At 53.5% G+C, this 22,923-nt stretch overlaps 1 protein-coding gene across 1 annotated transcript; it reads left to right on the forward strand.

Annotated features, from left to right (window-relative positions):
• The first annotated feature begins 1,069 nt into the window (after nt 1–1,069).
• On the forward strand, nt 1,070–20,931 carry DUSP4 (dual specificity phosphatase 4). Its single transcript, XM_048846845.2, has 4 exons — nt 1,070–1,466; nt 15,458–15,594; nt 16,338–16,557; nt 17,103–20,931. Exons 1-4 carry the CDS (start codon nt 1,091–1,093, stop codon nt 17,486–17,488), a joined length of 1,119 nt encoding a protein of 372 aa, XP_048702802.2. The 5' UTR covers nt 1,070–1,090; the 3' UTR covers nt 17,489–20,931.
• Nucleotides 20,932–22,923: the final 1,992 nt, after the last annotated feature.

Consider the following 22,923-nt stretch of genomic DNA (forward strand, 5'->3'; position numbering starts at 1 on the left):
GGACTCCCAGCAGAGGAGCCAGCCCCCGGCCCTATGGGCCCCCAGCAGAGGAGCCAGCCCCCGGCCCTATGGGCCCCCAGCAGAGGAGCCAGCCCCCGGCCCTATGGGCCCCCAGCAGAGGAGCCAGCCCCCGGCCCTATGGGCCCCCAGCAGAGGAGCCAGCCCCCGGCCCTATGGGCCCCCAGCAGAGGAGCCATGCCCCGAGGACCCCAAGCAGAGCAGAGGCCCCTGGCCCTGTGGGCCCCCAGCAGAGGAGCCGTGCCCCGAGGACCCCCAGCAGAGGAGCCGGCCCCCGGCCCTGTGGGCCCCCAGCAGAGGAGCCGGCCCCCGGCCCTGTGGGCCCCCAGCAGAGGAGCCGGCCCCGTGGGCCCCCAGCAGAGGAGCCGGCCCCGTGGGCCCCCAGCAGAGGAGCCGGCCCCGTGGGCCCCCAGCAGAGGAGCCGGCCCCGTGGGCCCCCAGCAGAGGAGCCGGCCCCCGGCCCTGTGGGCCCCCAGCAGAGGAGCCGGCCCCGAGGGCCCCCAGCAGAGGAGCCATGCCCCGAGGACCCCCAGCAGAGGAGCCGGCCCCCGGCCCTGTGGGCCCCCAGCAGAGGAGCCGGCCCCGAGGGCCCCCAGCAGAGGAGCCGGCCCCCGGCCCTGTGGGCCCCCAGCAGAGGAGCCATGCCCCGAGGACCCCCAGCAGAGCAGAGGCCCCCGGCCCTGTGGGCCCCCAGCAGAGGAGCCATGCCCCGAGGACCCCCAGCAGAGCAGAGGCCCCTGGCCCCGAGGACCCCCAGCAGAGCAGAGGCCCCTGGCCCTATGGGCCCCCAGCAGAGGAGCTGTGCCCCGCGCCCCCGGGGACAGCGGCCTCACACGGCGCGCGCTCGCTCGCCCGCCCATCCCCCCGCGGCCCCATTCACCAGCCGGAGCAGCGCCGCCCCCTCCGCCCCGCCGGGTTTTGTGAATGGCGGTGACGCGGGGCGGGCGGGCCCCGCGCTCCATTCAGCGGCCGGCGCGCGGCGGCGGGGCGGGGCCGGGCGCTGTAAAGGGCCGGGCCCGAGCGCCTCCGCCAGGGCTCCCGGCCGCGCGGCCCCGCTGCCCGCCCGCGCGCCATGGGGGAGCTGCGCGAGGTGGAGGGCAGCGCGCTGCGGCGGCTGCTGCGGCGCGAGGCGGGCCCCGGGCGCTGCCCGCTGCTGCTGGACTGCCGGCCCTTCCTGGCCCACGGCGCCGGCCACATCCGCGGCGCGCTCAGCGTGCGCTGCAACAGCATCGTGCGGCGCCGCGCCAAGGGCGCCGTCAGCCTGGAGCAGATCCTGCCGGCCGAGGGCGAGGTGCGCGCCCGCCTGCGCGCCGGCCTCTTCCCCGCCGTGGTGCTCTACGACGAGCGCAGCGCCCGCGCCGAGAGCCTGCGGGAGGACAGCACCGTGTGGCTGGTGGTGCGGGCGCTGCGCCGCGACACGGCGCGCGCCGACATCCGCCTGCTCAAAGGTGCGCCCGGGCTGGGGGTGCGTGGGGGGGGTGTGGAGCCCCGTGCATGGAGGTGTGGGGGGGGGAGCCCCGTGCAGCGGGGGGGGGGGGCTGGGTGTGTGTGTGGAGCCCCGTGCATGGAGGTGTGGGGGGGGGAGCCCCGTGCAGCTGGGGGGGGGCCTGGGTGTGTGTGTGGAGCCCCGTGCATGGAGGTGTGGGGGGGGGAGCCCCGTGCAGCTGGGGGGGGGCCTGGGTGTGTGTGTGGAGCCCCGTGCATGGAGGTGTGGGGGGGGAGGCCCCGTGCAGCTGGGGGGGGGGGGCCTGGGTGTGTGTGTGGAGCCCCGTGCATGGAGGTGTGGGGGGGGGGAGCCCCATGCAGCGGGGGGGGGCTGGGTGTGTGTGTGGAGCCCCGTGCATGGAGGTGTGGGGGGGGGAGCCCCATGCAGCGGGGGGGGGCTGGGTGTGTGTGTGGAGCCCCGTGCATGGAGGTGTGTGTGGGGGGGAGCCCCGTGCAGCTGGGGGGGGGGGCTGGGTGTGTGTGTGGAGCTCTGTGCGTGGGGGGGGGTGTGGAGCCTCGTGCATGGAGGTGGGGGGGGAGCCCCGTGCAGCTGGGGGGGGGGCCTGGGGGGAGCTCCGTGCATGGAGGTGCTGGGGGTGCGTGGGGGGGTGTGTGGAGCCCCGTGCATGGAGGTGTGGGGGGGAGCCCCATGCAGCTGGGGGGGGCCTGGGTGTGTGTGTGGAGCTCCGTGCATGGAGGTGTGGGGGGGGAGGCCCCGTGCAGCTGGGGGGGGGGCCTGGGTGTGTGTATGGAGCTCCGTGCATGGAGGTGCTGGGGGCGCATGGGGGGGGGTGTGGAGCCTCGTGCATGGAGGTGGGGGGGCGCTGGGGGTGGAGCCCCGTGCAGCGGGGGGGGGGGGCTGGGGGAGTCGGGGTGAGGGCTGGGGGTGGAGCCCCGTGCATGGAGGTGTGGGGGGGGAGCCCCGTGGAGCTGGGGGGGGTCTGGGTGTGTGTGTGGAGCTCTGTGCGTGGGGGGGTGTGTGGAGCCTCGTGCATGGAGGTGTGGGGGGGGCTGGAGCTGGAGCCCCGTGCAGCGGGGGGGGCTGGAGCCCCGTGCAGCGGGGCGAGGGGGGGGGCCGTGCACACATTGCAAGGCTCGCAGGGGGCTGAGTGTGACCCATGGGCCGTGCTGTATTCGTCGGCTGCGGGACTGGCAGGCAGGCTCCGGGTGCCGTGCGGGGGGGCGGATCCTGCGTTTCCTTTCTTCCGTTCACACGGGCACATTCCATTCATTCTTTCGCCCGCCCAGCCAGCCTGCAGACCTGGGGGGGGGGGGGATCAAAGGACCCCTCCGCCGCCTTCCTTCCCCTTTGGGGGCTGGAGGCTGCCTCGGCAGCACGCCTGTGGCTTAGGGTGGGCCCGCGGACAGCGGGTTTATTGTCTGCTCCAGTTGGTTCCTGCCCGTTTGACCGGCCAGCTGTTGGGGAAATGCTACTGGTGACCTTTGCTTGAACCGCGAAGGCGAGTTGCAGGATTTTTTTTTCGGTTTAGGTTTCCTGGTTTTCTCACCCCCTTGTTAACATTTTACCGGGGGAGGCGGAACCACCGGAGCTGAGTGTTTGTGACAAAGATCAAACGGGATCTAGAAGCGCGCAGCCAAATTCGCTTCTGTTTGCGGGCGGGTGCGGTGGTGTGGCAGCTGGAATGTGCTTTTTGAAGGGAACTCTGCTTTATTCCTGTATAGAACCGTGTTAACGTTCCTGACTGCCTGGAATAATGTGCTGGTCTCAGGACAAAAGAAAACTGTCTGAGCGCAAGGAGGATTTCATTTTCTCCACTCCTCTTTCTGTGGTGTTTTTAGGATAAAGCAATAATGTAATTTAAAAAAAAAAACCCCAAACAACCCTTCTTGAAGGGTTCTGGTGCCCCTGCATGTCCTTTTTTTGGTCTAGAGTTTTGCAGTCAGACTGGGGATGTGCTGATTTTGCTAACTAACAGGGTTTAATGATACGAACAATGCTATAATTAGTCAATTCTCTGTGTCCAGCTTAACTGAACTACTAGGAAAAGAACAGGAGGACTTGCGGCACCTTAGAGACTAACCCATTTCTTTGAGCATAAGCTCTCGTGGGCTAAAACCCACTTCATCGGATGCATGCAGTGGACAATACAATGGGGAGATTTTATAAAATATAAATATAAAATCTCCCCGCTGTATTGTCCACTGTATGCAGCCGATGAAGTGAGCTGTAGCTCACGAAAGCTCATGCTCAAAGAAATGGGTTAGTCTCTAAGGTGCCACAAGTCCTCCTTTTGTTTTTGTGGGTACAGACTGACACGGCCGCTACTCTGACACCTGACCTACTACCTTATTTTTCGAAGTATAGCCTTGACCCTGAGGTCCAAAGGGTCTCTTACAAGCCAAGCACGAGTTTTAGGATAAACCAGATGGGATCCACGTGCACATTTTTAATAAAATTTCAGGAATGTTCTCCATCAAGCTTGATATTTAGAATATATTCTGGTTTCAGAGGAACAGCCGTGTTAGTCTGTATTCGCAAAAAGAAAAGGAGTACTTCATCTGATGAAGTGAGCTGTAGCTCACGAAAGCTCATGCTCAAATAAATTGGTTAGTCTCTAAGGTGCCACAAGTACTCCTTTTCTTTTTGAGAATATATTCTGTTTCTCTGGTGCTCTTCAGCTATGTCCAACTTTAAAGCAGACTGAGATCAGTGGGAGATGGATTGGTAATGACAGAACTACGCAGATCTTTAGACTGGGTAGATGGAACTAATTTGAATCAAATGAAACTTTTTTTTTTTAAAAAAAGTGTCCACATTGGGATGCTGGTGTGGCTGGGTTGCTGAAGGCAGATTTTGCTTGAGCAAAAGTCGTCTGAAGTGTGGTTCACTGTAGTAGAAAGACCACCCAGTTCCAGAGATTTATCAGCTGCTGATTATTTTTTTTATAAACTGTCTGCCTCCAATAGTCACTATTTTAAAAGCAGACCGACAGTAATGACCATTTTTTTAAAATAAATTTTTCTTCTACTTCTGTGTGTGTTTGGGTAAAGTGAGCCGCCAGTGGAATTACATTTTTGTCTTTCGGCTAACAAGTTTGAATCTGTTGGTTTTACGTAGGGATCTGTGTGTGCCATTAGATGATGGTGAGTCCGTTAACAGATTGGTTAAACATAATATTTGACATTTACGTGGTGCTAGGCACAGTAAAAACAGCGGCGCTTTTCTAAGACTAAACACTTACATAGCAATGGCATCTAGTATAAATGTGTTTGGTCTTTTTGCAAACGTGAAATGCTGGCTTGTTTGAATACCATGGCTGACTAGATTCACTTTTACATTTAAAAAAAATTGGGCCTGACTTGGTTTCTTGTCACTTGTTTGACTATGAATTATTCCTTCCTGTAAAACTTGACCCTTTGGTTCTCCAGTCTTAGATTATATGTAAAATCTCAAAGCTTTTTCACAAGAAAGACATGTTACACCTAAGGGTGTTTGTATGGCACTTGACATGGGGGTGAGGGTAAACTTTCTCCTAATGAAGTCAGTGGGAGCAATATCAGACCCCCCATCTGTTATGTTAAATTCACTGTAACCTGTCTTTTTTTAAGTTGTGCATGGGGTTACTGTTTGACCTAATGGGAGTCAGGTGAGCTGACCTGTCGTATCCGCTGTAGAGTGAAACCAGGCTTTAAAGCAGTCGTGCAGCTGGGTTAAGTGGAGTACAAGGAGATCCGAATGTCTTCCCAAACGCAGTGACGCAGTGGCTAAATCACAATTAAGACCCAAGAACCTGCAGCTCCACAGGCTAGACCACCCTGCCTGCCTACAGTTGCTGTAATCAAAGCTATGACATTCTTCTAGACCAGCGACTTCGTATTACTTGTAATCCCGCCTTGGGGTTCTGTCTGTCATGGAGTGCAGTGTTTTAATACACAGGCTGCCTATCAAGAAAAAGGGTTAGGGGAACATCATTCAATAATACGAGCAGCAGAACCTCCGGATGGAGTGAAATGTTAGCATCAGATTGTTAAATCAGGCAGCAAATTGTGTGTGTGGAGGGGGAGGTATCCTTTCTCTCTGGCCTTGATCCTGCAAAAAAATCCCATTGACTTCAGGAGGGGGTGAACAGGGAGGGATTTAAGCGCGTGCACACAAAAAACCTGTTTGAGTGCTTTGCTGAAGCTGGGCCTGTTCCCACTAGGTGCACACAGTCAATGCAAATTTCCAGTTCAGTTTTTTTTACCAGTGCAATCAAACTTTAGAACTAAATCACAACCTTTATTGGGGATGGACGACACAAAGAATTGCACAGCCAAGACGCATAGCTCACAATTAACATGGCTTTAGGGCCAGATTCTGAGTACTTCATTGCTGTCCAGCTTCATTTAGGCTGGAGTGACTGAGAGCTGAATCTCATTGCATGAATGAATGAATCAATGAATGAGTCATTGCAGTCAATGGCAAAACAGCCTTTGATGTCAGTGGGGCCCGGATTTCATGCTGGGCCTGCCCGTTCCTGCCTGGAAGACAGAGGTGCCATCTGGAAGCTGACAGTGGGGAACAACCTGTGGCCTGATGCTATGGTTGTTCAGCTCTGTCCTCTGAGACACACACAGCACCAGTGTCTGTGGGAGTTTCCCCTGGGTGTGATGGCTTCAAGATCCAAGCCCTAGAGACTTAATTAAAATAGTCCTAAAACATGAAAACTCTTCATAGGTATTAAACAAGAAGAGAAACCAGAATTCCGGCAAAAGGTAATCTCACGTGGGAGTCTAGCAGTTGTAAAGAGAAGGTGTTGTGTAACACCCCCACCAGCTCACAATGAATTGTCATCCTACCCTTTTCTGTTATTCCTTCCAGAGCATGAGTGTTTCTATGAAGGCAGCAGCTGCCAGCTCCCCTGTTGTGCGGTGGCTGTTGGACAGTGGATGCTCTTCCATCTTCTTCTTGCAATTCTTTTTCGCTGCTGGTCATGCTACAGAGTCACACCTCAAAGGCAATGAGAAACAGGCAGAACCTGGAATCTAGAGAAATAAGGGTACATGAGGATGTGATGTGTTGATCTCCTCAGAGGCCTGAGACACCTGACGACTAAGCATACCGGAAATCTACCGAGTGCTGTATTTCAGTGAATGCCCTTCTAATATGGGGCAGGATGCTGGAAGGCAAAATGTAGGCCAAGTAATCAGTCTGCTGGGTTTTATAGAAGTTGCCACCAAGGAACAGTAATTGCAAGGCCTGCAAACCCAGAACTGCAGTAGTCTGGCTGGGATGAAACACATCTTGTGGATTAAGATTTCAGCAACTACCTTAGGATTTGTGGACAAAGTGGAGTGCCCCAGCGGTCGGTCCTGGGGCCGGTTTTGTTCAATATCTTCATAAATGATCTGGAGGATGGTGTAGATTGCACTCTCCGCAAATTTGCGGATGATACTAAACTGGGAGGAGTAGTAGATACGCTGGAGGGGAGGGATAGGATACAGAAGGACCTAGACAAATTGGAGGATTGGGCCAAAAGAAATCTGATGAGGTTCAATAAGGATAAGTGCAGGGTCCTGCACTTAGGACAGAAGAATCCAATGCACCGCTACAGACTAGGGGCCGAATGGCTAGGCAGCAGTTCTGCGGAAAAGGACCTAGGGGTGACAGTGGACGAGAAGCTGGATATGAGTCAGCAGTGTGCCCTTGTTGCCAAGAAGGCCAATGGCATTTTGGGATGTATAAGTAGGGGCATAGCGAGCAGATCGAGGGACGTGATCGTTCCCCTCTATTCGACATTGGTGAGGCCTCATCTGGAGTACTGTGTCCAGTTTTGGGCCTCACACTACAAGAAGGATGTGGATAAATTGGAGAGAGTCCAGCGAAGGGCAACAAAAATGATTAGGGGTCTAGAACACATGACTTATGAGGAGAGGCTGAGGGAGCTGGGATTGTTTAGTCTGCAGAAGAGAAGAATGAGGGGGGATGCCGAGACTCATCAAGCCCTCGGATCGCTACCCCTTCCTGCTTCTCCACGTGGGAACCAATGATACTGCCAAGAATGACCTTGAGCGGATCACTGCGGACTACGTGGCTCTGGGAAGAGGGATAAAGGAGTTGGAGGCGCAAGTGGTGTTCTCGTCCATCCTCCCCGTGGAAGGAAAAGGCCTGGGTAGGGACCGTCGAATCGTGGAAGTCAACGAATGGCTACGCAGGTGGTGTCGGAGAGAAGGCTTTGGATTCTTTGACCATGGGATGGTGTTCCATGAAGGAGGAGTGCTGGGCAGAGACGGGCTCCATCTTACAAAGAGAGGGAAGAGCATCTTCGCGAGCAGGCTGGCTAACCTAGTGAGGAGGGCTTTAAACTAGGTTCACCGGGGGAAGGAGACCAAAGCCCTGAGGTAAGTGGGAAAGCGGGATACCGGGAGGAAGCACAGGCAGGAATGTCTGTGAGGGGAGGGCTCCTGCCTCATACTGGGAATGAGGGGCGATCAACAGGTTATCTCAAGTGCTTATATACGAATGCACAAAGCCTTGGAAACAAGCAGGGAGAACTGGAGGTCCTGGTGATGTCAAGGAACTATGACGTGATTGGAATAACAGAGACTTGGTGGGATAACTCACATGACTGGAGCACTGTCATGGATGGATATAAACTGTTCAGGAAGGATAGGCAGGGCAGAAAAGGTGGGGGAGTAGGACTGTATGTAAGGGAGCAGTATGACTGCTCAGAGCTCCGGTACGAAACTGTAGAAAAACCTGAGTGTCTCTGGATTAAGTTTAGAAGTGTGAGCAACAAGAGTGATGTCGTGGTGGGAGTCTGCTATAGACCACCGGACCAGGGGGATGAGGTAGATGAGGCTTTCTTCCGGCAACTCACGGAAGCTACTAGATCGCATGCCCTGATTCTCATGGGTGACTTTAATTTTCCTGATATCTGCTGGGAGAGCAATACAGCGGTGCATAGACAATCCAGGAAGTTTTTGGAAAGCGTAGGGGACAATTTCCTGGCGCAAGTGCTAGAGGAGCCAACTGGGGGGGGCGCTTTTCTTGACCTGCTGCTCACAAACCGGGTAGAATTAGTGGGGGAAGCAAAAGTGGATGGGAATATGGGAGGCAGTGACCATGAGTTGGTTGAGTTCAGGATCCTGACACAGGGAAGAAAGGTAAGCAGCAGGATACGGACCCTGGACTTCAGGAAAGCAGACTTCGACTCCCTCAGGGAACGGATGGCCAGGATCCCCTGGGGGACTAACTTGAAGGGGAAAGGAGTCCAGGAGAGCTGGCTGTATTTCAAGGAATCCCTGTTGAGGTTACAGGGACAAACCATCCCAATGAGTCGAAAGAATAGTAAATATGGCAGGCGACCAGCTTGGCTTAACGGTGAAATCCTAGCGGATCTTAAACATAAAAAAGAAGCTTACAAGAAGTGTAAGGTTGGACATATGACCAGGGAAGAGTATAAAAATATTGCTCGGGCATGTAGGAATGAAATCAGGAGGGCCAAATCTCACCTGGAGCTGCAGCTAGCGAGAGATGTCAAGAGTAACAAGAAGAGTTTCTTCAGGTGTGTTGGCAACAAGAAGAAAGCCAAGGAAAGTGTGGGCCCCTTACTGAATGAGAGAGGCAACCTAGTGACAGAGGATGTGGAAAAAGCTGAAGTACTGAATGCTTTTTTTGCCTCTATTTTCACTAACAAGGTCAGCTCCCAGACTGCTGCGCTGGGCATCACAAAATGGGGAAGAGATGGCCAGCCCTCTGTGGAGATAGAGGTGGTTAGGGACTATTTAGAGAAGCTGGATGTGCACAAGTCCATGGGGCCGGACGAGTTGCATCCGAGAGTGCTGAAGGAATTGGCGGTTGTGATTGCAGAGCCATTGGCCATTATCTTTGAAAACTCGTGGCGAACCGGGGAAGTCCCGGATGACTGGAAAAAGGCTAATGTAGTGCCAATCTTTAAAAAAGGGAAGAAGGAGGATCCTGGGAACTACAGGCCAGTCAGCCTCACCTCAGTCCCTGGAAAAATCATGGAGCAGGTCCTCAAAGAATCAATCCTGAAGCACTTGCATGAGAGGAAGGTGAACAGGAACAGCCAGCATGGATTCACCAAGGGAAGGTCATGCCTGACTAATCTAATTGCCTTTTATGATGAGATTACTGGTTCTGTGGATGAAGGGAAAGCAGTGGATGTATTGTTTCTTGACTTTAGCAAAGCTTTTGACATGGTCTCCCACAGTATTCTTGTCAGCAAGTTAAGGAAGTATGGGCTGGATGAATGCACTATAAGGTGGGTAGAAAGCTGGCTAGATTGTCGGGCTCAACGGGTAGTGATCAATGGCTCCATGTCTAGTTGGCAGCCGGTATCAAGTGGAGTGCCCCAAGGGTCGGTCCTGGGGCCGGTTTTGTTCAATATCTTCATAAATGATCTGGAGGATGGTGTAGATTACACTCTCCGCAAATTTGCGGATGATACTAAACTGGGAGGAGTGGTAGATACGCTGGAGGGGAGGGATAGGATACAGAAGGACCTAGACAAATTGGAGGATTGGGCCAAAAGAAATCTGATGAGGTTCAATAAGGATAAGTGCAGGGTCCTGCACTTAGGACGGAAGAACCCAATGCACAGCTACAGACTAGGGACCGAATGGCTAGGCAGCAGTTCTGCGGAAAAGGACCTAGGGGTGACAGTGGACGAGAAGCTGGATATGAGTCAGCAGTGTGCCCTTGTTGCCAAGAAGGCCAATGGCATTTTGGGATGTATAAGTAGGGGCATAGCGAGCAGATCGAGGGACGTGATCGTTCCCCTCTATTCGACATTGGTGAGGCCTCATCTGGAGTACTGTGTCCAGTTTTGGGCCCCACACTACAAGAAGGATGTGGATAAATTGGAGAGAGTCCAGCGAAGGGCAACAAAAATGATTAGGGGTCTGGAACACATGAGTTATGAGGAGAGGCTGAGGGAGCTGGGATTGTTTAGCCTGCAGAAGAGAAGAACGAGGGGGGATTTGATAGCTGCTTTCAACTACCTGAAAGGGGGTTCCAAAGAGGATGGCTCTAGACTGTTCTCAATGGTAGCAGATGACAGAACGAGGAGTAATGGTCTCAAGTTGCAGTGGGGGAGGTTTAGATTGGATATTAGGAAAAACTTTTTCACTAAGAGGGTGGTGAAACACTGGAATGCGTTACCTAGGGAGGTGGTAGAATCTCCTTCCTTAGAGGTTTTTAAGGTCAGGCTTGACAAAGCCCTGGCTGGGATGATTTAACTGGGAATTGGTCCTGCTTCGAGCAGGGGGTTGGACTAGATGACCTTCAGGGGTCCCTTCCAACCCTGATATTCTATGATTCTATGTCACCGGACTTCCATCAGTAAAACTTAGAAACACCCACCCCAAGTGACAAAAGCTTTTTACCAACAAAAAGCGCTGCTGTGAACAGCAGTTTGTCGGCAGCAGAGTGCTCCTAACACTGCTCATTTGGGGGGGGGGATTTTTTGTTGGCAGGAGAGCTCTCCTGCTGACAGAGCAGCTACACTGCACACCTTTTAATGGCATAGCTGTGTTGCTAAAAGGTACATAGTGTAGACACAGCCCTACTGTGGCTAGATTCCTGCAGTGATGATAAAACAGCTTAGTTACATGCACAATATGGATTTTTAACAGAGGTCAACATTTACAAGGACTCAAAGATCATTTGTCTTTAAAAGAGAGAGAAATATCCCTGGAGGTAAACAGATGACATTTGAGTCCCTGCACTAGAGCCAATCAATAACAGCTCTGTTTTGTCTGTTAGTAGGAAAATATGAAGCCATCTGTGATTGACTATCACATGGACAATTACGAAAACCAACAAGCTGTTTCCACAGCATCATCAGATCTGTGTTTGTGTGGGTTTTCTTTTTTAATATCTGTAAGTGTGATACAGCAAACCCTTAATCACAGGGATAAGCATTGTCTGTCTGATTCCATAAACTGTAAGGCACGGGGGAACTAGGCCAAGAGTTAACTTTTAAAAAGCTCCTTTGAGCAGGGGACTGCAGTGTGGGGAAAGGGAAAGAAGACGACTTGTGATGAGGTAGAACAGCATAGATCCAGAGCTTCTTGACGACGATAAGCATCTGATTCCCCCCACCATCTAAAACCATACCGATCTGCTAGCAAAACCTAACTTGCATAGGTATAAGTGACTACACAAGGTGAATTTCACAGTTGCTCCACACAAGTGTAAATTATAGCATGAGATGCAAGGTAAACAGTCTGATTTCTCTCTCCCCGCCACCCCCCAGTCATTTATATAACTCTTGTTAGATCTGATGCTCAGCACAGGGTTGTGAGTTCATTTGATTTCCTACTTTCAAGTGATATCTTGGACTTGGGGGTGGAGAGGGTAAAAACCTTTACTCCAATGTGGTCCTCTTTCCAAACGGATGGAACTAGTGATCAGTGTGAATGGGAAGATAGGGTAGCAGGCCAATGTAGCTTGAAAAGAGAAGTCTCGGACATTGCAAATGTCACCTCCTTTAGACAGTGTGACAGAAGCTACCCTGTCATGGCCCCACCAGTTTAATTTTGAAAGCTGGCAATAACCTGTTTTCTGCTCTCCATTATCACTTGAGCTAGCATGCAACTGCTTTACTCCAGCTCTGTCCAGCTGGCTTTTCAGTCTCTGGAGTATGGTGCCTTTGAAGATGTGATGTTTTTGGGGTTTTTTGCCCATCAAAATTGTCAGGTTTTTCCCCCTTGGTATAAACAACTCAGAACAATTGCCTTTGCAAGGTTGTTCTTTCTTTTTGGAAACTCTCGCAGATAAGGATGGCAGGACAGTCTCCTATTATCTACTCTGACAAAATCTTGCTGTCCCCCTCCCCTTCCAAGCTAAAAGCTACTTAACGGATCAAGAGGATTTTTCAGCCTGAAGACAGAGCAGCCTTGGGAAGGAGATTCTAGCACCCCTGAAAGAGTGAAGGTACTAGTTTGCTCCTAACCACTTCCCAGAGCTACACTTGCATTTGGGCAAATTTCTTTAAGCAAAATAAAATTATAGACGGGCTGTGAAATCTGGATCTGCCAGCTCGGTGGGGCAGGGGCTGTATTTCTGTGTACGTACCGCACGGAGCACGCTCCTGGAGTCTCTGGAGACTGCCCTAGTGTGAGCGATTAAGAGTGACGATTGATAAATGAGCACTGAGTCTGCCCCGCCCCTTCACCAACTGTCGTTGGTGGGGAGGGCTAGATAGGCTACTGCCGGGGCCACAGTCAGCTACTAATGCCCTACGCCAGAGATCCTCCGCCCCGCACTGACCTCATAGCCCCAGCGGCGTGACCCTCTTTCGAACACAGTTGGAGTCTGCTGGTGACTCCCCTTGGAAGGGTTGGGGTCACGCTCCACTGGTACAGAACCTCTGCCACATCGATGGCAGGCCTGCCGAAAGCATCCCTTGAGAACGGAGGTTGTGACGCACGGTTGGCTGGCATCTGGTTCGGGTCCCTCCCTGACATTCCGCTGCTGTAGCCATGGGAAGTGCAGTGGAGCAAAATTCTGCCCCGCGTGGGATTTTTGTGTCGGGGGGCAGATCCTGGCGGCCAGGCTTGTGCCGAGGGTGTGAATGAGGGCATTGGCAGGGTCTGTGGCTCAGTACGGAGTCTGTGCACAGCTGTGCCTTGGACACAGCTCTGCTGCAGGGAACTGTCTGGCATGTAACGGCAGTCTGGGGCCCTTCCTGCAGCCAGGCTCGTGGGCGTGTGTCTTCTCATGCTCTGTGCGTGGCAAGGGCAGTCTTGTGAGTCCCTGGCAATGTTGCCCTTTGAGTGCATGAACCCACACTCGCATGGAGCCCCATCCTGTGCCACTGACCTCAGTGGGAGCAGATAAGCGTTGGCTTGCCATGGTGCTGCAACCCACAAAATGGAATAATCCAAGACCGATTCTGTACTGGGGGTTACCCTCATACCAGGCACTAGTGTAAGGAGATCAGGAGAGGACCAATGATCTCTGCCCCGCAGGGCAGGGGAGGGGACAAAATTCAACCAGTGTAAATGACAACTTTCCTATGTGCACTGGGGGCTTGCAATGGTGGTTGGAAGGGGGCTGATCCCCCATGAGGACATGGTCTGAGCCCAGCGTGGGTACCAGGATGGTGCTTCTGTTTACTTGCATTATAGAAATGCTGACACGGGGCTGGATTTTGCCAGCATGGTGGTTATTCTTTTCAGAGTAACAGCCGTGTTAGTCTGTCTTTGCAAAAAGAAAAGGAGTACTTGTGGCACCTTAGAGACTAACCCATTTATTTGAGCATGAGCTTTCGTGAGCTACAGCTCACTTCATCGGATGCATACCGTGGAAATGGCAGCAGACATTATATACACACAGAGACCATGAAACAATACCTCCTCCCACCCCACTGTCCTGCTGGTAATAGCTTATCTAAAGTGATCATCAAGGTGGGCCATTTCCAGCACAAATCCAGGTTTTCTCACATCCCCCCCCCCCCACCCCCATACACACACAAACTCACTCTCCTGCTGGTAATAGCTCATCCAAACTGACCACTCTCCAAGTTTAAATCCAAGTTAAACCAGAACATCTGGGGGGGGGGGTAGGAAAAAACAAGGGGAAATAAGCTACCTTGCATAATGACTTAGCCACTCCCAGTCTCTATTTAAGCCTAAATTAATAGTATCCAATTTGCAAATGAATTCCAATTCAGCAGTTTCTCGCTGGAGTCTGGATTTGAAGTTTTTTTGTTTTAAGATAGCGACCTTCATGTCTGTGATTGCGTGACCAGAGAGATTGAAGTGTTCTCCGACTGGTTTTTGAATGTTATAATTCTTGACATCTGATTTGTGTCCATTGATTCTTTACGTAGAGACTGTCCAGTTTGACCAATGTACATGGCAGAGGGGCATTGCTGGCACATGATGGCATATATCACATTGGTGGATGTGCAGGTGAACGAGCCTCTGATAGTGTGGCTGATGTTATTAGGCCCTGTGATGGTGTCCCCTGAACAGATATGTGGACACAGTTGGCAATGGGCTTTGTTGCAAGGATAGGTTCCTGGGTTAGTGGTTCTGTTGTGTGGTATGTGGTTGTTGGTGAGTATTTGCTTCAGGTTGGGGGGCTGTCTGTAGGCAAGGACTGGCCTGTCTCCCAAGATCTGTGAGAGTGATGGGTCGTCCTTCAGGATAGGTTGTAGATCCTTAATAATGCGTTGGAGGGGTTTTAGTTGGGGGCTGAAGGTGACGGCTAGTGGCGTTCTGTTATTTTCTTTGTTAGGCCTGTCCTGTAGTAGGTCACTTCTGGGAATTCTGTAACTTCTGTGCAGGGAGGGGGTAGGTATGCTGGGTGACCGACAGGAAGACACGAGGGGGTCTCTCCTCAGCTGGGATGAGGGACTGCTGGGTGGTGGAAACACACAGTCACGGAGAGCAGAAGTGTATTGCTGAGACAGTGCTCGCCCACCCCACCCCTTGGCTGCTGGATTTCAAGTGAGATGCTGTGTGTGCTGCCCACAAGGGCCACCCGGGGGCTGGGGAAAAGCTAGCCCTGAGCAGGGACGTTGGGAGCCAATGGCCCGATCCTGGAAAGTGCTGAGCTGCTGCAATGCCCTTGTCTTGGTTTTCCTGGAGCTGCTCATGCCTCCGTGGGAGCCCAGAGGAGGGGCAGAGCATAGCCCCTTGCGAGCTCAGATGCTCCTTAAGGTGAGGCGTCATGTACTCCAGGGGGAGCGCGGTCCCTCGGGTAGTGTAGCCGTCCTAGGCGATCCCTCCCCTGTGCACGGGTAGCATTGCCCTGAGAGCCGGACTAGGAGATGGAGACTAGAAATGGCTGACACCATCCCCTGGAGCCGTTTCCTTGCAGTAGTGACATCTAGTGGCAAATGTAGAGCTGCCAGGTCTCTGCATTGTCGGCCCTTAGGCTCTGTAGTTGGCAGGGAATGCAGGCTGCCTCCTATAGACAGATTTGTCTAATGAAATCGCTTTTCCAGACCCTTCATGCCTGTCTCTTTAATTGCAGGAGGCTACGAGAGGTTTTATTCAGAGTACCCAGAATTCTGTGCGAAAACGAAATCCCTGAGCAGCATTTCTCCACCAGCCAGCACAGAGCCGATCGAACTGGGGTGCAGCTCCTGTGGGACCCCCCTGCATGATCAGGTAGCTTCCCCATCCTTCAGCCCTGCTCGGAGCACCATGCACACTGACCTTGGTCCTAGTGTTTAAAGGGTTTTCCCACATGCCATGAAATGTGTAACGCCCTGAGCGTCGGGGGTGGGGGTCACCACATGGCATAACCTGACATGGACAGTGCGTGCGAGGTCCTGCTGTGTGCAGGACAGCATCTTGCTCTTTCAAAGGGTGTCCCCCCGTGCTGTCTGGGGTCCTGGGTGGAAATAGTCCATTCCAACAGGGTTGTGTAGGTAACCCATTTGGGAAGGCCTGCTGTAATGAGTGCCGCTCTCGGCTCTGGGGACTGGTCTGTCATGGCTGTGTGCAGCCTGCCGAGCTGGAGCTGCAGTCTGCTGTTACGTGGGCCTGAATCAAGAGTGACTCTGGCTTCGGTGGAGACGCTTGAGATTCACACCAGAGCTGGAGGGTTTTATTTGCTCACTGGGCACCAGAACCTACATTTCCAGAAGCATGGAGTGATTTTGCATGTCTCTGTTCTTAGTGGCCTGGCATGAGACCCTGGGAACCAGGCCCCTTCAAGGGGCCCTGAGTAGGCCATTCAAACGAAAGATGCCCCAATTCCTGCGTTACTCTTGAAGATGCAGGACTTGCTGGCTTTTGCTGGTAGCTGGTCTCAGCCTCCTCCCCCTTCTGTGCATGACATTCTCCCCTGGCCTCCCAGCGATGTTCCCCCCTGACAGTGACCTTTGTGTTGCTCTCTCCGGAAACAGGGAGGCCCAGTGGAAATCCTTCCTTTCCTCTACCTTGGCAGTGCGTATCACGCAGCCCGGAGGGACATGCTGGACACGCTGGGCATCACGGCCCTCTTGAACGTCTCGTCAGACTGTCCCAATCACTTCGAAGGACACTATCAGTACAAGTGCATCCCAGTGGAGGATAACCACAAGGCTGACATCAGCTCCTGGTTCATGGAAGCAATAGAGTATATAGGTATGTGTGCGCTGCTGGCTAAGCCTGGGAGCTGTGTGGTGGGCGTGGGGGAGGGCAGATACTAGGGTGGGGGAGGGCTGGCTTACTCTCACCCAAGGGGCTTCCCCTCTGGGCTAGGAGAAGTGTGCATTTTCCCAGGGCCCAGTGCCCCATCTAGAACCGTAGCGGGGCAGGCCCCCCGTCTGTTAAACACTGGTTTGGAAAGGTCCCCTTAAAGCACCCACTCACTTTGGGTGCCTGCTGTGGGCCAGCTCTGGGGCCTGCTGTGGGCCAGCTCTGGGGCCTGCCGGAGGGATGAGCACCTGCTGCCCCAGTGGAAGGCAGGGGTGCTCAGAGGTACCTAATGGCAAGCAGCTGTATGGAGCTTCTGACCCTGCTCCCCCATCACCTGGGCTTCAGGGCTGTGGCTGCTGTTCTGTACAGATGTGGCCTCGTCTGACAGCTCCTGTCTCTTGTGCCAGTGGCCCTTTGTCAGCAGGGGGTGCTCCTGAGCTGTCCATGTGAGCTGGGGGAGCTATTCACAACTCCCTCCCTTCTGCCCCCAGACTCGGTGAAGGACTGCCACGGCCGGGTACTGGTGCACTGCCAGGCTGGCATCTCCCGCTCTGCCACCATCTGCTTGGCCTACCTGATGATGAAGAAGCGTGTGAAGCTAGAAGAGGCGTTTGAGTTTGTCAAACAGCGCAGGAGCATTATCTCCCCCAACTTCAGTTTCATGGGGCAGCTGCTGCAGTTTGAGTCCCAAGTGCTGGCCACCTCCTGTGCTGCCGAGGCTGCCAGCCCCCCGGGGCCGCTGAGAGAGCGGGGCAAGACCTCCTCCACGCCAACCTCCCAGTTTGTGTTCAGCTTCCCGGTCTCCATGGGGGTGCACGCGACCCCCAGCAGCCTCCCCTACCTGCACAGCCCCATCACCACCTCGCCCAGCTGTTAGCACATGGCACTAACTACAGCACTGAGGTAGCACCTCCAGCAGGAGGGATGCTGACCTCACAGCCGCTGCCAGCCATGAGCCTGCAATAACTGACTGGCCTCGCTGGCCAGCATTGCCACTCTCCCCTCGACACCGAGCAATAACGGCTGGTCTGCCGCTGGCTTCGAGCTGCCTATGGGGGTCCTTGTTTTCGCGGAGAAACTCCTTACCTCATTGTTTTTTTTTTTTGTTGTTTTTAAGCAGCAAGGCTTGAAGTTGTGAATTCCACAAATCCTGACAATGTGTCTGACCAGTTTTGTTTGGGGAAGAAAATTACAATTTCCCAAAGTGCCTGGTTTTGATTTTTTCCCTAATATTTCTTTAATAAAATCCCCCAAAACAAACACCCAGCAGAAATATTTTTAACCTGGGCAGGAGACTTCTGGTTTTAAAACATGGACTTGCTAAAAACAAAGTTGAGCCCATGAGATTTATTGCAGTGATTGCCTCCGAGTACTGAACTGCAACATTTGTGCTGTCAGTGATTCTATAACCTGTTTGTGTGTTAACTATGAGCACAACAGCATGCAGGTCTCAAAGCAGCTAGAGAACAAATCCTCTTATCACATACCTGCAAGGACTGCTGTACCAGTCTCCTGTGTTGGGGGACAGGGATTAACGTGTGTATTTCCAGGCTGTACACAAGTGAGTTCAGATCACTCAGTCACTGCGCCATGGACTCTTCCGTCCAAGGAACAATCTTTGTGCGTAGTGGGTAGCACCTAGAGGTAGTATCCTGTCTCCTTCCTAGCCCTGCTTGTAGTAATGTATCTTACATCAGAAAAGGGTGGTTTCTTTACTTGGGCGGGGCCAATGCTTATACACCTGCTTTGCACTCCCCACGCTCCTCTGGAACACTGTATATCCTGGCATGAGCTGGTGGGTGCTCTGTGCTGAGGCTCCTGGATGCTTGCTTGGGATCCATCCTCGGGGGATATAAGGGAACAGTGCTAGGCTAGGAAGCCTGGGACCGTGGCATGCTAATCAGTAGTTCATAAGCATCAGTGACAGTAGGGTGCTGCTCTGGCTGCCCCAGAAATGTTATTTCCCAAATCAGAATAGCCTTTTTATCCACTAGAGCAGTGTTTTCTCCATTAGGGAACAATCTTGGCAGCTGTGGCAGGGCAGGGTCACTGTCCTTTCTGGACAAGGGAGTCCTCTCACACTCTGAATGTACAGTGCAGTCGGGTGTCAGTAGGTACCCATCATTTCAAGCCACAAGTCTGCAATGCCCTGCTCCAAACCCGACTCAGGGCCAGTAATGAATCTGGCTGTACGAAGATGCTATCGTGCCTGAGACTGCATTTGCTGGTAATGTGGTTACTAGCTTTTTGTCCCCTTGTCAGTGTCCTTAGATTCACGCTAGCTGCATGCAGATCCTGGTCCCCTTGGCACAACTCCCATTTACTTCACTGAGATCTGGAGCTAACGAGGTACATCTACACTACCCAAAAAAACCCAGGAACCCTGCAGCAGCAAATCTCAGAGCTCGGGTCAGCTGACTCAGGCTTGGGCTAGGGGCTACAAACAGCTGTGTATACATTCTGCCTTGGGCTAGAGCCTGGGCTCTGCAACCTGGGAGCTCTGAGCCTCATTGCCCTAGGTCTGGGTTTTATTTGTTGTGCTGTGTAGAGACCCCCCCGGGCTCCATGGCAGCAAGCCCCAAGCTTCCAGCCCAGCAGATTGAAATAAAAACCACAACCGCAGCTCATGGCACAATTTCCTCCTCTGTGTCTGGGACAGTGGACAACTCTGGCCACTGGGGGTCAGACACTTTTCACTGCAGACAGATCTTCCCTTGCCTTCCTGGCGGTGTTTATTTCTCCATGGGATTTGTGCCTTAGTTCTGTTGGGAACTGTCTCCCCAGAGCGCTGCACCCCTGAGAACCATCAGTTCCCCAGACCCAAATACTGCTGGGCAAGCTGACTCCTGCCCTCTGGTGGGCTGCTTGTGGCAGAAGGAAGCAGTCCTGTTTGCCAAAATGGTATCTCAATAATGCCCCCACCAACCTGTTCTGAGCAGGGGTTTCTCTTTTCTTTTCAGTCCCCCTTAAACATCGCCTTGGCTCCTGACTCAGCCTGGGTTGGAATGTGCTAAAATTACCCATTAAAGGAATACCCTAGTCTGTTAAATGAAGGTAGTTTGGCTCAAATGTTCAACAGAGGCAGCTAAGCTTCACCTCTGAGTTCCAGCTGCTTTTACTTTTACTTTTGCACGTGCCAATGTCTTGCAGTCATAGCTTTGGGTTTTGGAAAATGTGTCCCTTTATATGTGCCACACCAAAACTGGTAACTCGTCCCCAAGCCAAGGCCTCAGTGATCTGATCAGTTAACAGATGGAGCACGCTCACCAGCCTGCATTGAGCAACACTGCATTTCACATCATTCCACTCTTAATGCAAATACACCCTGGAGTCTGTGACCTCTTCCCTGTGAGTAAGGTTCAAAACTGCCATCACCTGCCCTTTTTTTACTACCGTATTAACTGGTCAAAGAAGTTCAGTGTTCGTAGGGGGGGAATCTATGCCCAGATTTGTTTGAAGACCATCTTTTCCAAGAGCAAGAAACCAAACGCAGCCAGGCCTGTTGTGTCACTGGGTCTCTGTCTTCAAAATTTCTTCCATGTGGAGTGTGGTGGAGTTGAGCACCTTGCCCTCGGCGCCCATGCTGCTGATTCCCTAGTCCCGGCCCCTGGAGCAGGGCTGGGAGTGTAGCGAGAAGTGGAGCTTGGTGCCAGTGCCATGGGGGGGATGGATGGATGGGTGTAGCCCCTTGGCATCACAGCAGGTATTGTGAATTCCAGTGCCACCTGGCACCAGGAGGCTTCGGCCCTTCCTGCTCCTGGGGTGTCTTCACTGAGCTTGGGCCCAAAGCAAGCAGGACCTCAGGTTAACACTTTATCCACAAGATGGCAGCTCCAGCTGGTGGTGCTGGATGGTGCTCTGCCCATTTGGGTATGGCTGGCCTGGCCTCAATGCTCCCACTGTCTCATTGCTGGACGGGCACACACAGGGGTGTGGGTTTTTTGCTTTAGTGCTGGCTCCTCAAATGGCCACTGATCTCTTGTCCTGCACTTTAAGTAACAAAATACCGTGGCCCACCATAGGAGAGCATCCTTGCTTTTGATGATCGCACAGAATCTGTGCAGCCGGCTGTCCTCTCTGACCAAGGTGGCCACAGATCCTTCTCCAAGGGTACAGCAAGGAGGCAGCTTTGGATAAAATCTGGAGAGCAATGCAATAATTCCTGGGTCCAGCCCCCTCACTCACAGTGGTCCTGTTGCTACAGATGTCTGTATGTGTGTCAGATGTATATATGTATGTTTTTTTAGAAAGTTGACATGTTTGTTTTTATTTATTGCCTGAGAGATCATTTGGAGAAAAATAAATACATTTTCAACAGTACTGTCTGTTTCATACTCCTACACAGCGCTTTATAACAGCAGATTTCAAAGCACTTTGCAAGGGAGGGTCAGTATTGTCCCTGTTTTACAGATGGGAAACTGAGGCAGGTGAAGGTCACCAAGCAGGTCAGTGGCAGAGCCATGTCTCCTGAATCTGGTGTTCCATCCATGAGGACCAGGATTCCCCTACAGCCGGGGTGGGCAAACTTTTTGGCCTGAGAGCTTCATCCGGGCACAGAAATTGTATGGCAGGCCATGAATGCTCATGAAATTGGTGTGGGGGTGTGCGGGCTCTGGGATGGGGATGAGGGATTACCTGGAGGGTGGGAGGGGGATCAGGGTTGGGGCACTGGAGGGGGTTGGGGTGCAGGCTCCGGGCAGCACTTTCCCCAAGCAGCTCCCAGAAGCAGCGATATGTCCCCCCTCTGGCTCCTATGTGGAGGTGCAGCCAGGCAGCTCTGCACACTGCCCTGTCCACAGGTGCCACCCCTGCAGCTCCCATTGGCTGCAATTTCCAGATAGCGGGGGCTGTGTGCAGAGCCCCCTGGCTTCCCCTATGTGTAGGAGATGGGGGGGGGGGCCTGGAACATGCTGCTGCTTCCGGGAGCCACATGGAGCCATGGAATGCATGGAGTGGGACAAGCCCTGGATCCCATGCCCTGGCAGGATCTCAAGGGCTGGAATAAAACATTTGAAGGGCCAGATGCGGCCCCCAGGCTGTAGTTTGCCCATCCCTGCTCTACAGGATTCAGTGGCTTTCTTGCGGTGAGCTAATGAACAGGAGCAGCCAACAGGGATGTTTTGCAAGGGATTTCTCCAGTTGAAAGAGGCAAGACTGTGCTCCTGGGAGTGAGCTTGGGCGGTTAGTTGATAATTGTGCACTCATTTGCTTACTTGAAGATTTCCGTATGGTCTGTGTGCTGAGCCTACTGGCCAGCTAGCCCAGCTGAGAGCTTCCTACCAAGGCTGTAGCCTGCTTGTAGCGGGGTGAGCACCTGCTCCAGCCCTGAAAGGGTTGGAAAAGCCCTGCAGAGGGCTGGGGCTGGGAGCAAAACCCTGGCTGATTGGGGGAAGTGGCGGCAGCTGGGGGCCATGCCCCAATCAGGGCCCAGCTGACTCTATAAAGGCTTTGAGCCAGAAGTTCCAGGAGAGACTCTCTCTAGTTCAGAGAGAGAGGGACCTGGCTGCAAGGTGCTGAGCAGGGTACCTAGACTGGGAGCAGGGCTGGGGAAGGCCAAGGGAGCTGGGAGGCTCGGGCCTAGGAAAGCCCCAGGCTGTAGGCCTGGGAAGGCCTATTAGGTACTGGGGTTGCAGGGGCAGCCATGGGTAGGCAGAAGCAGCAGGTCTAAATCCCCTCACCTGTGATGAGTGGCTGATACTGCAGTCCCAGGGAGCGGGGACTGAGTGGTGACTGGCAGTAGCTTAAGACTGAGGCAAGGTGGGGATAGTGGGTGGGGGCTCCCCTGGGAGGGGGAGACTCCAAACTGTGGGGGGTAGTACCAGGGGGCAGTACCCAAGATAAGGACACAGGGGCCGGGGCGGTGAGACACCGCCCTGAAGGAGATGCTCTGGAGGCTGGATGCTAATTCCCTGAGATGACCAGCAGGAGGTGCTGCCGGGTGAGTCTGCGCCCGCTTACACTGCTATCCTTTGAACTGTAACCCTTTTAGGATCCCTTGAGAAGGGGGAGAAGGTAACCTGGGGAGCACAGGGGATTAAAAAGCCAGCTCCTAAGAGAGAAGAGGCGCTAGCAGACAGGAATTCTGTGAGGGCGTGTGGAGAGGCAGATACAAACGTACTCTAAACCACCCCCCAGAAACCTGGCACAAGTAAAAGTAACGCAGGCAGAAGTCCAGCAGCAGAGAGCAGGCTATCCAGGTAATCACACTGAATGCAGCAGATACAATTACCCGCCTTGTGGGCAGGTGGCGTGTGTGCATGGTGCAAGCAGCCCCAGGCCCTCAGAAACAGTGCCGGCTCCTGAGGCCCCAGT

This window comes from Caretta caretta, chromosome 4 (assembly GCF_965140235.1).
Source record: "Caretta caretta isolate rCarCar2 chromosome 4, rCarCar1.hap1, whole genome shotgun sequence".
Classification (NCBI taxonomy): Eukaryota; Metazoa; Chordata; order Testudines; family Cheloniidae; genus Caretta; species Caretta caretta.